Source organism: Sceloporus undulatus, chromosome 6 (assembly GCF_019175285.1).
Source record: "Sceloporus undulatus isolate JIND9_A2432 ecotype Alabama chromosome 6, SceUnd_v1.1, whole genome shotgun sequence".
NCBI lineage: Eukaryota > Metazoa > Chordata > Lepidosauria > Squamata > Phrynosomatidae > Sceloporus > Sceloporus undulatus.
Genome location: NC_056527.1, coordinates 162,708,459 through 162,721,251, shown reverse-complemented (window position 1 = coordinate 162,721,251; position 12,793 = coordinate 162,708,459). Strand labels below are relative to the sequence as shown.

General features: G+C 43.4%; 1 protein-coding gene across 1 annotated transcript in view; it reads right to left on the bottom strand.

Moving 5' to 3' along the window:
- RLBP1 (retinaldehyde binding protein 1) overlaps positions 1-9,642 on the bottom strand; it is a 10,058-nt gene extending 416 nt beyond the window's left edge. The window contains exons 1-5 of the mRNA XM_042475929.1: positions 9,330-9,642; positions 7,234-7,275; positions 6,157-6,285; positions 3,126-3,330; positions 343-521 (exon numbers count right to left, since the gene is read on the bottom strand). Of these exons, the coding sequence (XP_042331863.1) occupies positions 343-521; positions 3,126-3,330; positions 6,157-6,285; positions 7,234-7,245 (525 nt within the window). The 5' untranslated portion in view covers positions 7,246-7,275; positions 9,330-9,642. The remainder of the gene's footprint in view (positions 1-342; positions 522-3,125; positions 3,331-6,156; positions 6,286-7,233; positions 7,276-9,329) is intronic.
- Positions 9,643-12,793: the final 3,151 nt, after the last annotated feature.

Below are 12,793 nucleotides of genomic sequence, written 5' to 3'. Positions count from 1 at the left end.
CCCCTTGATCTTTGACTTAGTTGTATTGCTCACAAACAACATCAGCCTACCCCAGACTAGGAGTTGAACACACATGCTTTACATGAAGAAGACCTCAAGTTCAGTTTCTGAACCAGCTTGGGAAAGATCACTGATGGTCAGCACAGAGCAGTGGAACATAACATATAACCATCCTGATTGTTTTTGGGTATAATTGCAATTAAACTACGTTCAGTTTTAGCTGAACATCTGGAGCACCATACGCTCCTCATCACTTGCTACTGGAGGAAGCTGTCATATCTAAAACAGAACAAAGTGCATGTCTCTGTAGTTTGGAGGAAACCTTTGCCCAGAGATGCTGACCTCATCAAAGGTGATCTCCTCATAATCCCAGTTTTCGATATTGAACAGCAGCACAATCCGTCCAAACTTGTCCCGGTTGCTCAAAATGCCAGGGTAGCCAGCCTCAATGGTACTGCGCACAGCCTCAGGGGTCAGGTTTTCAAATAGCTCTGGGTATTGCTGGCGGAAGTTGACATAGCCTGAAATTAGGGAGAAAAAAGAGAGATTGCTGAGACAGAATCAGTTATAATAGCCTCTACTAGACTCTAGACTAGAGACAAGGTGCACCAGAAGCCAGATTAATGCCTGATAATGTTGAATGCACACCTTAGTGCAGCAAGTGGGTTTTGCATCAGGGAAGCTGAGGCGGCATCCACAGTGTGGAAATAATCCAGTTTGACACCACTTTAACTACAATTCCCAGAACTGCATCGCATTGAAAGTAGTGTAAACCCAGGTTATTTCTGCAGTGTGGATGCAGCCTGGGAGCAATGAGGAAATATCAGCCTGGGAAAACTTAACATTAAACCAAAATGGACAGCAGTCCTCTACTGACCAAAACCTCTCTTGTGTGTCATCTCTCCAGATTACTTCTGTTACTCACTGCCCTGTTATTGGCCAGATCACAAAGAAAAGGAGCTCTGAAACAGAGCTAAGCCCAAGGGCATCTACAACCACCAAAAGGGAATGAATGCAACAGTAAAATCACTAAAGTAGGGCAAGGAGGGTGGTGGCCTTTACAGCACTCATACCACGGCCCAACAGCACATTAGTTTTCGTGCAATATACACACACACACACACACATATATATTATGTTTGATCGGTTGATCATAATAATTTTTTAAATATTTAACGTCTATATAATGATGGCAAGTTCCTGCATTTAAAGCAAGGGACTATTCCAAAAAATTTCTAAACTTCCAGTACACAGATATGGTTTTGTGAAGCAAAATCATGGTGTAACAACAACATGTAGAGTCTTGTCATGTTCTGCAAGTTCAGGTTCCATCACATGCTTTGCCAGGTCAGCTTGACCTGTTCTTGGATAGTAAACAAGCCAGAAAGGAAAGTTCCATCTGATAGTGTGTTTGTATATGTGTCTGTGTGCAAATGAAGATTTTCCTGTTCCAAAGTAAACACACCAGGAGCTTTGTCAAATTACACAATTGTAGCATTGTTGATGTTACTTTAACTGCCAGGGCTTGCATCATACTAAGGAATCCTGAGAATTGTATTTTGGGGAGGTAATCTGGCTCAGGATTCTAAATTGTGTTATTGTTTGCCATCAAGCCAGCATTGACCTATGAATGATAGACCTATAGTTTTTCGTGGGTTTTTTGGGCTATGTGGCCATGTTCTAGCAGAATTTCCTTCTGATGTTTCGCCAGCATCTGTGGCTGGCATCTTCAGAGAATGCTTTGCCTGGAAAAATTGGGTGTATATATACTGTGTGAGCCTGGGAATGCAGGAGTGATTTGCATGTGTATTGTTGTGTTGATGGCTGGCCTCATGTTGGCCTCAACATGGCCACATAGCCTGAAAAACCCACAAAAAACTATGGATGCCGGCCATGAAAGCCTTCAACTTTACAATGATAGACCTCTTAGAGTCCTCAGATGCCTTGCTCAGGTCTTGCAGACTCAGGGCAACTGTGGCTTCCCTGGTGGAGTCTATCCATTGCATAGGATGTTACTAAAGAGATTAAAGTGAAGCATAGCACTATAGCTAAGGTGAGAATGGACCCCAGGTCATTTGTGAAAAACAGTATTTTATTGGCTTCTGTTTACATGTTTACTTTTTGAATTGATCCTAAATCTTCTTCTCTATGTTGTAGGATCCACACCCACACCACTCATCATCCTTTTAAAATTACTCATTTCTCAAAACCAGAAATAGACTTCCATCCACTTTTGATTTCCCCCACACATTTTTGATCATTTTAAAAATGGAGCCCCAAGAGAAAACTGATCTCCAGACCTGACATAATAACTCACCTCTTACTTATATTTACAGGTGCCCACCCAGGATTTTAAAAAATGTCTCACTTGCAATGGCAAAAGGACACAATAAATTAAAAACAGCAGCTGGTGCCTATGGGATATTTAGGCTCTATATATTCCTGATATAGCAAAAAACAAAAAACAATTCTATCAACCAACCAAAGCTTCAAACCAGATCTTTTTAATCCTCCCAAAAAAGAAAGAGAAAGACAGACAGAAAGATGGGTGGATGGATGGATGGAAAGAAAGAAAGAAAGAAAGAAAGAAAGGCAGGCTGGCCAGCCGGCTGGCCAACCAGCCCTAAGTATGTACAATTTCTCATTTTGATCTCACATAAAGCATAACAGTACTATAACTAAAGGAATAAAATGGGGTTTACTTCCCCTGCCCTGATGTTAAACACATTTACTTTGGGAATAATCATCATTTTGTTGTAGAAAAGGCTAATATATTTCCAAAACAAAAATTATGATGTCAGTATCTCTAACCATGTTCCTACCTCCCTGATCACTACCTTGCTATAACTTGGGGTTGCCAGATTAGACATTAGAGGGGACTCCAATGTGCATAAGAACTTGTGTATAAGAGGGAATTTCAGCTGGTATTACGTATTGGTGGCCATCTGCCATTGACTCCCCGCCCAGCTGTGGGGCATTGGATTTCAGCTCTGACTTTGGGCAACAGGTCATCCCACTCCACACCCAGCCAGGTAAATATTATTTGTAACAAGGAATTTGACTCAGAGCAGCATCTGTAAGCTTGGCTGCAGTAAACAGAGGAGGCTACCTCTAAAATGCCCCACCTTTCAGCAGATCGTAAGCCCTGCTGATGTCAAATTTGCGGGCTCGGATGAAACGAAGAAAGAATGCGTTGTCCTTCCCCTTCACTTTTTCAGCCACTGCTTTGCAGATATCTTCACCTCCTTTGGCTTTCTCCTGAACAAGGTCCTGAAGCTCTTTGATAGCTAATTCACGCTTCTCCGGTGTTTCATTCAGCTCATCCTTAGCCTGTGGAGGAAAGGGAAATGTACTCAGTGGTTTGAGTGTTGGATTATGACTCTGGAGGCCAGAGTTCGATTCCCAGCTCACCATGAAACCCACTGGGTGACAATGGGCAAGTCGCATGCTCTCAGCCTCAGGGGAAGGCAATGGCAAACCTCCTCTGAACAAATCTGCCAAGAAAACCCCATGATAAGTTCACCATGAATTAGAAATGACTTGAAGGCACACACAACAACAATAACAACAACAACATTGCCTAAATGTATAAAAGGAGTGGGTGAAGGGTGGCATAGTAACTGGGCAATATTGACTTTTGCTTTCCCAGGAAAACCAACACTTGGACCACCACAATTAAAGAAAATGTCTACCAAATAAGGAAAAAAAATCTCTCAAAATAAGAAGAACGCTTTGGATGGATCACACCAAAGGTATGCCTCATAAGGATGCCCAGAGGGTTTAGAGGCCTGGGGCAAAGGTGATGTTGAGGAACCTTCTCCCACTTGTAAGATTCATAAGTGTGTGGGGTACTGGTGAGCAATATGACAGGGCTGGGGTACTGGCCAACAGCAATGCCCAGGAGCTGAAACATGGTGTTGGATCCTTGATAGAGAATAATCTGGAGCTTCTTGGGTTAAACCTCACAGAGGAGCAACCTGTGATACTGGACTGTAAGGCAAATCAGTATGATCTAGAGAAGGGATCCTCATCCTTTGGCCCTCCATTTGTTTTGGACTTCAGGTTGCAAAATCCAGCATACTTGGCCAATGGTGAAGAGCAGTAGGAGCTGAGGTCCAAAACATCTGGAGGACCAAAGGTTGGGAACCACTGATCTACAGTTCTGGGGGAAAACAGTCATCAGACTTTCTTCTCAATGTGGGGCTTCTTCCCTCTGTGAATAAACCCCCACTGAAGAAACATGCCAAGAAAACCCTGTGATAGGTTGGCCTTAGGGTCACCATAAGTCAGAAATAACTTTAAGGCACACAACAACAACAAAAATAAAAAAAGCTACCAAGTCCCAGAAAGCATAGGTGCTTAAAACTGCAGGTTTGGTAGGCTACCAGGACCTGTGAAGGGTTGCCTTCTGAAATCATAGAGCAATTTGCTGCCCAGTCCAATCTTGAGTATCCTTTTACCCCAAGTGATAGCCACCACAGAGATCATTTGAATCAGAATAGACAAAAACCTGTTGATAATCATCCTCTCAATAGACATCAAATGTCGGGCATAGTTGGACAGGTGTCGCATCTGCTATGCCTTCCTGGGGATCTGGGCCCTTGGATGCCAATTTCTGGTACCAGGCGTATAAGACATCCTTTTCACCTGAGTGTGCATGTTTGGTTCCATCTAGTGGCTGACACTGCTTATTGCCATGCTCAAGGTGAGAGGGATGTGCTTGGTCTTGACCAAATTTGCAGACGTCCTTTTAAAATACTGCATACTGAATACTGTATAGTGTACTCCATTCATGCATCTGAGAAAGTAGATTGCAATCCATGAACATTTGTACTAAACTATAGCTATTAGTCTTAAAGATGTCACATTTCCCCCTGAATCGCTGCTTTCATACTGAAATAGACTTAACATGACTCTCTCTTTCCAAATTCATTTTTTAAAAAAAGAATTGTTTTGACCATCAAAAAATTGATCTTAAATGTTTTAGCCTACAAAAATCACAACATAAATTCATAATGGAGCCCTGGTGGTGCAGTGGTTAAATGCCAGTACTGAAGGCACAAGGTTGTGACTTCGATCCCAGGGCTCCAAGGTTGACTCAAACATCCAAACTTTTGTAGGTTGGTAAAATGAGTACCCATCTTGTTGAGGGCAATTGGTTCACAGATTATAAATTGCTTAGAGAGTCTTGAGTTTATTATGAAGTGGTATAGAAATGTAAATGCTATTACTACTTATGAAGTCCCACAAAGTAAATGGTTGTGTTGGTGTTTTTAAAAGCAACATGTCTTGTTACCTATTGCTTTTGCATTTACCAAAAAAAACCAACAAAACCTTGCAGGCTGAGATCCTGCATGGGAGATGTAGCTATGATCCATCTCCCAATCCACCCTGCTCAAACCCATTTTAAAAACCAGGCAGCTGCAATAACCAAAGGAGTGTGGCAGCACTGGCAAGTGGGGTGTTGAAGGATGATGTGTCCAGACTCCAGACTCCTTGCTCCAGCAAAACGTGATGTGGCAAACAGTCGCAACTGTTAGTCATACTATGTCTTGCTGTTGGAAGGGGGATGGATGTATCATTCTTCAGTGCCCTGCTCACTAATACTGAAAAAACCTGTTTGCTTAATGTGGCTACCCAGCTATTAAGGTGAGGGTTGGGGGGGACATTTGAAATTGGGGCAAGGTCGGATGTCATGATCATAAATGTAAAGAGCAAAATGTAGGGGGTTACACGTCTAATTTACAACATTGTATGTATGCAATAGTGAGGAGGATGCCAGACATAATTTATAAGAGAATGACATAAAACTTGGAAAATTCCATCTCTCACTAAAAATGCCCCTTTAAAGTAATGTTAATGAGGGGATATGGAGAGCATTTCCACCATGTTTAGGGACCCCTTGGATCCCCCAGGAGTCAAAATGAAATTTTGACCATTTTTGTAAAAAATAAAAGTGTTGCCTCAAAATGTCATCTAGGCCCCAGTAAGGCATTGTTTATGCCATGTTCCCTAGTGACATTTGGGGTTGATTTTTATATTGCAGGAGCAAGTGAGGTGATCCACTGGAGGGCTAATGTGGTCCCTTTGCATTTGCCCATGCCTGTTTGAGCTAGTGGCCCTCTGCTCCAGTCCACCCTGCTCAAGAACGTTTACCTTTTGTATGGTGTGGTCTGGGATCTTGTCACATTTCCCAAAGACAGGGCCATGGTCCTTGGTGGTCAGACGCTCAAGCTTGGCACGCAAAGCCTGCTCCTCCTCAGAAACGATCCTGAATGTGCCAGCCTAGGAATGAAACCACAAGGGTAAATGAGCTCTTGACCCAGTCAAATCCACACATCAATTGATAAGCGAATATTTGGGCCACTCTAGCCTTCCTCATCCTGACAGTGGTGTCACTAGGGTTGGTGTCACCCCAATGCAGTATCTCGTGCTGTCACACCCAGGCTTAGAGTCACCAGGCCTCAGGAATAGATCAGTCTACTATGGAAGAGAAAGGGTTCAGTTTACTTGTTGCTGATGGCTGGTGGACCATGGCACCTGAAGGGACTGTCTGTGTCCTGGTCTGTTCCTGTCTACCCAACTTCTTTGCAATTCCTTAAGGGGCTCAGGTGCCATCTGGTGACAGGAGAGGCCTCCAGAAGTTCACTGTGGTGTGCTGACAGCATCCTGGCCAGCCTCCTTGCCATCTATGGGCAGGTGGACAAAGTCTTTCCAGGAACCAGTCTCCAGGAGTCCCAGTTGACCCATGGAGCAGTGTGGAAGTACACACCAGAAGATAGTCCCTTCCCACAGCCACACCAAGTGGCACCCAACTCTGAGGTGTCATCCGGTGCAGTCTGCACTCCCCTGCAATTCCCTAGGAATGCACCTGCATCTTGGTGTCATCCAAATATGCTTGACTGCTTTTCTTGTTCAGCCAGTGAGTAATGGGACTTGTAGTCCAAGTCACTGGGAGTGCCAGATATAGGAGAGCAGGGCTAGATATTTGGCATCTGAGAGTAAAAAGACCTCAGTGGCGCCAATCTTTGCTAAGTGCTGGAAACAGAGGGGGTTCTCTAACCAAATCCCAGCAGATACCACGGGCTCACTGTACTTATGCCAGCTTGGCTGAAAACAGATGCAAACCAAGGCCTACCCAGTTGAAGGTCAGCAGTTATCTTTAATGAGAACATTCATGAGAAAGAGGAAAACTAAAAGGAACAAACCAAAGGGATCAATATTAGTACTCACCACTGAAGTCATAGTTGTTGCTTTTTCCCCCTCCTTATACCACTGAAATAAAGGATAGAAAATTTGAAGTTAACACTCAAGAGGAGTGACCCTTGAGTATCCACAGATTTGTTATCCAGGGGGGATTCTCAAACCAAATCCCAGTGGATACCAAGGGCCCACTCTATACAGTATATGAATCCATACACACAGGGCTAAATCTTACTGATAGTCCCAACTAGAGTAGATTATATTGGACCAATTGTTGCATGGTGAGTCAACACTTATGCAAATCCTATTTGTTCAGGGGGTCTACTCAAGTTAGCTTGAAAATAAGATTCAGACCATAGTTTGGGTTTGCTGAAGATGGAATTACATCCTTCACTGCACAGGAATCTGATAGTTTTAACAACACCAGCTACACCCTACGGCAAGCAAAGAACAACAACTTCCCCCCAGATACATTTGAGGCAAGAGAATGACCAATGAGACAGCGGGGGGGGGGGGGGCGGATGGTACCACAAATAAGGATGGTGAAATGCTAACAGATCACAATGAAAAGGCAGAATTACTCAGTATATATTTTTTGAGCTTTTCCCAAAAGGAGAATGGTGTGCAGCAGCAGAAACCTTGGTGAGAAATCTGGATTGCAAATCAAAATGTATTGGGAGCTAGTCAGGAATCACCCTGCTAACCTGAATGAATGTGCATCTGCAAGACCAGATGAACTACCTCCCAAACTTGCTAATGCACTCTCTGGACCCCTTGCCATCACTTCTGGGAAATCCTGGAGAACAGAGGAATGAAGAAGCCCAGACATTGTCCCTCTCTTTAAAACAGATAAAAAAGAAAATCCATGAAATTACAGATAATTTTTTTAAATAGTGACATCCCAGGTAGGTACAACATCCATAGTTTAGTGTGGGTTTTTCAGGCTATGTGGCCATATCTTAGAAGACTTTATTCCTGAAAGTTCACCAGCATCTGTGGCTGGCATCTCTGAAGATGCCAGCCACAGATGCTGGTGAAATGTCAGGAATGAACTCTTGTAGAACATGGCCACATAGCCCAAAAACTCCCCACAAAAATTAGTGTAAATTACTTTTGCATGTTGAGCTTAGTTTGCAGCAACTGAAATAAAGCTGAAGACAAAAGTGGGAAATGAGAGGAGAAGAGAGAATATGGGACATTTTAAAAGCAGCTGAAAAAGTGGGATGACAGGGACTAATCAGGACAGTCCCTGCCAAACTGAGATTGCTAAAGGGCACGTCTTTGTTCTTGCTGTATTTTCAAAAACCTGACTCCTAAGCTTTACAAAGAAAGGAACAGAAGAAAAAGAAAATTCAACTCCAGTAACCCTCCCTCCCTCTTTTCTATTGAATCAGTAACGCTGGACACAACTTGGCCAGTAAACATGTCTATGGATGGCACTTATTAAAAGACTGAGCACTACATTGTACATTCATTTCAGTAGGCAGGGCACTAGAGGTTCTCAGAGATAGGAAAGTATTTTATTGAATTCACATTTCTTAAGAAAAATATCCATTCCACAGCTCTCAAAACAGATAACAGAACAGAAATGCATTTGGAAAACTCAAATGTTTTCAAGACCTGGGGTGCATTTTGTGGTAAAAATGTGCCCCAAACCGTCATTTCTCAAAATTACAGGTAGCTAATAATACTGGAACCTCTATTTGAAAAAATGCACCCAAACAACTCAATGCAAAAAGTACAAGAATGCATTGATTAGTAAAGTGAGAAGTTCAGTGAGAAGATAGACAGATTTCCTTTATCCTTAGTCCCATCTCCACTTAAATAGATCCAGTTGACAGTAACAGGTAAGACTGTCTGCATCAGATCCTGAAAAGCCATTGCTTGTTAGAGAGTAGTTAACACTGGACTAGAGACACAAAATACCTGGCTTGGTCAAAAACAGCTTTCTAGGTAGTTTCAATGGGATACCAAAATGCTAAACATAGGTTGGATTATGTTTGTTGTTATTGAAGGTAATTATAGACAAAGCAGTGGCATCTGTTGTGTTTCTAGCTGCTGAAACTGAATAGTGTTGGCAGAAGGTGCAAAATCTGAATCCAAACAAAAGAGTCTCAGATACTTACCAGAGAAGCCAAACAGTTCTAGGAAGGTCAGTAAGCAATCCTGAAGAGTTGCGGCACAGTGAAAAGGCTGGACCCAGGCAGGTAGCGATGAACCAACAAGGACCAGAATGGAAGAAGGAGAAACCCTGGCGAAAGCTTTGTAGAGTCACTGGGCTGGGATTAGACCATCACAAGGCATTGCTCACAACAGCTTTTTAATTAGGTCAGCACAAACCAGGCAAGGGACCCCATTAAAAAATTACAAAAGGCAGATGGGGGGTTGGGAGATCGGGAGCGCACAAGAGAGCAATGGGGCTTGGCGCACAGAAGCGCATGGCAGGGGAGCCCGACGGGACTCTAGGACCGATTAGCCAAGTATAAAAGCTTCTTATTGTGTAACTGGGCCATGCTCATTAGTGTAACATACAGAGTGGAAAGAAGGATTTTGGGGAATGTTGCAAAAGGAGGGAGTGGGGAGGGTCCGCATTTCATCACAGATGGACTATAACCCAGATGGACTATAACCCAGAGGCAGAGGATAGGATTTGCATACAAGTGGTCCCCTGTTTTGCCCCCATTGAAGTTGGGGCAGTAACGAATTTAGACGGCAAGGTGCTCAACATGACAGGCCCCATGGCCAAGACCTCAAGTAGAGTCCAAAAATTCAGGCAGCTGTATTGTTCCAGATCAATAAATGACATCTAGTAGTTTTCATCTTCCCTGGAAGCATAATGTAATTGTGTATACCTGGAAACCCTTGTTTGCGAGGAAGTGGTGGGTTTTTTCACATATTACTGGTGGAGTTTGTGCATTGTACTGTGTTCAATGGCGCAGTGTGTTGTGTGGAGGATATGCGAGAGGGATTTTTGTCTAATTGGTAATTATTATTATTCTTTATTTATATAGTGCTGTAGATTTGCCTTGTCTTGTGGGGAAACCCCTGGAGTGGTGTTCATTTGCTTGTCTTGAGTCTTGATTTTGGTGTTTTTCAGGACTGGTACCAAAACCTTATTTATTTTCAGGGTTTCTTCTTTTCTGTTGAAGAACTCCAAGTGTTTGTGGATCTCAATGGCTTCCCTGTGCATTCTGACCTGGAAAGGTTGTCCTCCACCACACCCAAAGAAGGCAGGCTGGTTTGGGGGCAACTAAACAGTGTGAACCTTATAGGTTTCTCCTAGAACCATAGAATCATAGAGTTGGAAGAGACCTCAAAGGCCATGCAGGAATACTAACCAAAGCACCCCCGACAGATGGCCATCCAGTCTCTGTTTACAAACCTCCAAAGAAGGAGAGTCCATCACTCTCCAAGACATTGCATTCCACCGTTGAACAGCATTTACTGTTAGGAAGGTCCTCCTTATGTTGAGGTAGAATCTCTTTTCCTTTGGAACTTATTCTCTGGAGCAGCAGAAAACAAGCTTGCTCTATCCTCAATATGACATCCCTTCAAATATTTAAACTGAGCTGTCATGTCACCTCTTAACTTTTTCTTCTCTATGCCAAACATACCCAGCTCCCTAAGTTGCTCCTCATAGGGCAAGGTTTCCAGACCTTTCATCCTACATGAGAGGGGAATGAATGTGAGGCTGCCACTGCTGCCCTCTGGAATCTGATGCTTGAGGCAGCTGCCTCAATCTGCCTCATGGTAAGACTGGTCCTTCAGAGCTCTGTAGGTGTGCCACATTGCCTGCCTTGCGCTTCTCAAGTTAGTCTGCTGCCCTCAGTTGTGGTGAAGGAGACTCAATCACTATTGGTACTGAAGGAAGATCCCACTGCAACTCCAATTAGTTTCTGTACATGGAATGGGGCAGATGGGCACGGCATCATCCTCTACATCAAGCATCAAAACTCTTCTTGTTTTTGTTGCTGTGTGCCTTCCAGTTTTTTCCAACTCATGGTGACCCTAAGACAAACGTATCACCTAATCATTTCCAACTGATGGCAACCTATGTCGAACCTATTCTTGGCAAGATTTGTTTGGAGGGGATCTGCCCTTGCTTTCCTCTGAGGCTGAAAGTCACCCTGTGGGTCTCCATGGTCGAGTGGGGACATGAACCCTGGTTTCCCAGAGACATAGTTTAAAACTAAGCACTACAGTCCACTGGCTTTGCAAACACCAGGAAAAAAAGAGATCATATCTGCAGTTAGAATATACAGCTATGACTTTTCCATAACTTTTCCAGACCATGGAAAAGTTGCTTTTTTGGACCATGATTCCCCAAGTTCCCCAGCCAGCATAACTGGCCAAGTTAGTTAGGGGCTTCTGGGAGCTGCAGTCCAAAAAAGCAACTTGCCTTATCTCGGCTCAATACACTGTGCCAGTTCTGATTCTAGCAACCTCCAGATCCCATGGCTGCATATCTAATGGTTAGGTACAGAGTTAGTTGGAAGTATTGGGAAGGTATATATCTGGCTGCCTACCCCTTGGTCTGGAGAACCCTTTACTCTGAAGAGGGCTTTCTAAGGAATATACTGGCACAGTGGGTGATGTGAGCCTGAAGGGATTTAGTCAAGGAAGTTTTGTAATGGCAGTGTTGAGATTTAAGGATTTGGAGGAACACGGTGCCAGAATGGTGGGTGGAAATAGTGCCTGATTGAGGCACAAAAAGAAAGAAAAGAGAGAGAGAGAGATTATTGTCAATGGAGCTGTGTGAGAAGGACATGAACTGGGGTTCAGCCAAAAGCCACTCTAAAAATTTCAATCTCCCTTTCTCTCTTTTGAAAACTACTCCTGATTTAGCATCTTGGCCTCAAGGATTCTAGGGATCTGAAATGCCCTTGAACAGGTCAGCAACCTGTGCCCCCCCCCCCCCAGATCTTGTTGGACTACAACTCCCATCACCCATTACCATTGGCTATGCTGTCCAGGGCTGGTAGAAGTTGCTATCTGACAATGTATGGAAGTCCAAGAGTTGCCCACCCTTGCTATATTCTCCTAGGTCCATTCACGCTATGGAATTATAGCGCTGTTATTCTGCTTTAATTGCCACCCTATGGAATCCTGGATTTCTAGTCTGATGAGGCACTGGAGTGCTTTGGCCTTTTCTTAAATTGCCAATCTCATGGAACTATGAGCCTTATTGCACAAGAAAAGAAATTAGGAATGGAGCCGGAAAGAAGTGGCTTTCTCTGTACCTTACCGCATGATGTTGTAGCGCTTCTTGTGGGAGATGGTGTTAAAAGCGAATACTTTGTCTAGCTGGAAAACTCCATTCAATGAAAGACACACTTTTATGACTGTCCCGTGCAGAAAGAAAACCAGAGTGCTGCAATACCATGCAATAAGGCACGGAGAAAGATGCTACTCACTGTATCCATTTCCACTTTATTTCCTCATGTGGTAGTTATTGTGGAATAATAGCACTACAATTCTATAGCGTGAATGGATCTCCAGAAACTGAGAAGATTGCGGTACTGAAAATGGAATTAATGGACAGAAAACCAGAGTGCCACAATGTCATGCAATTAGGCACGGAGAAAGATGC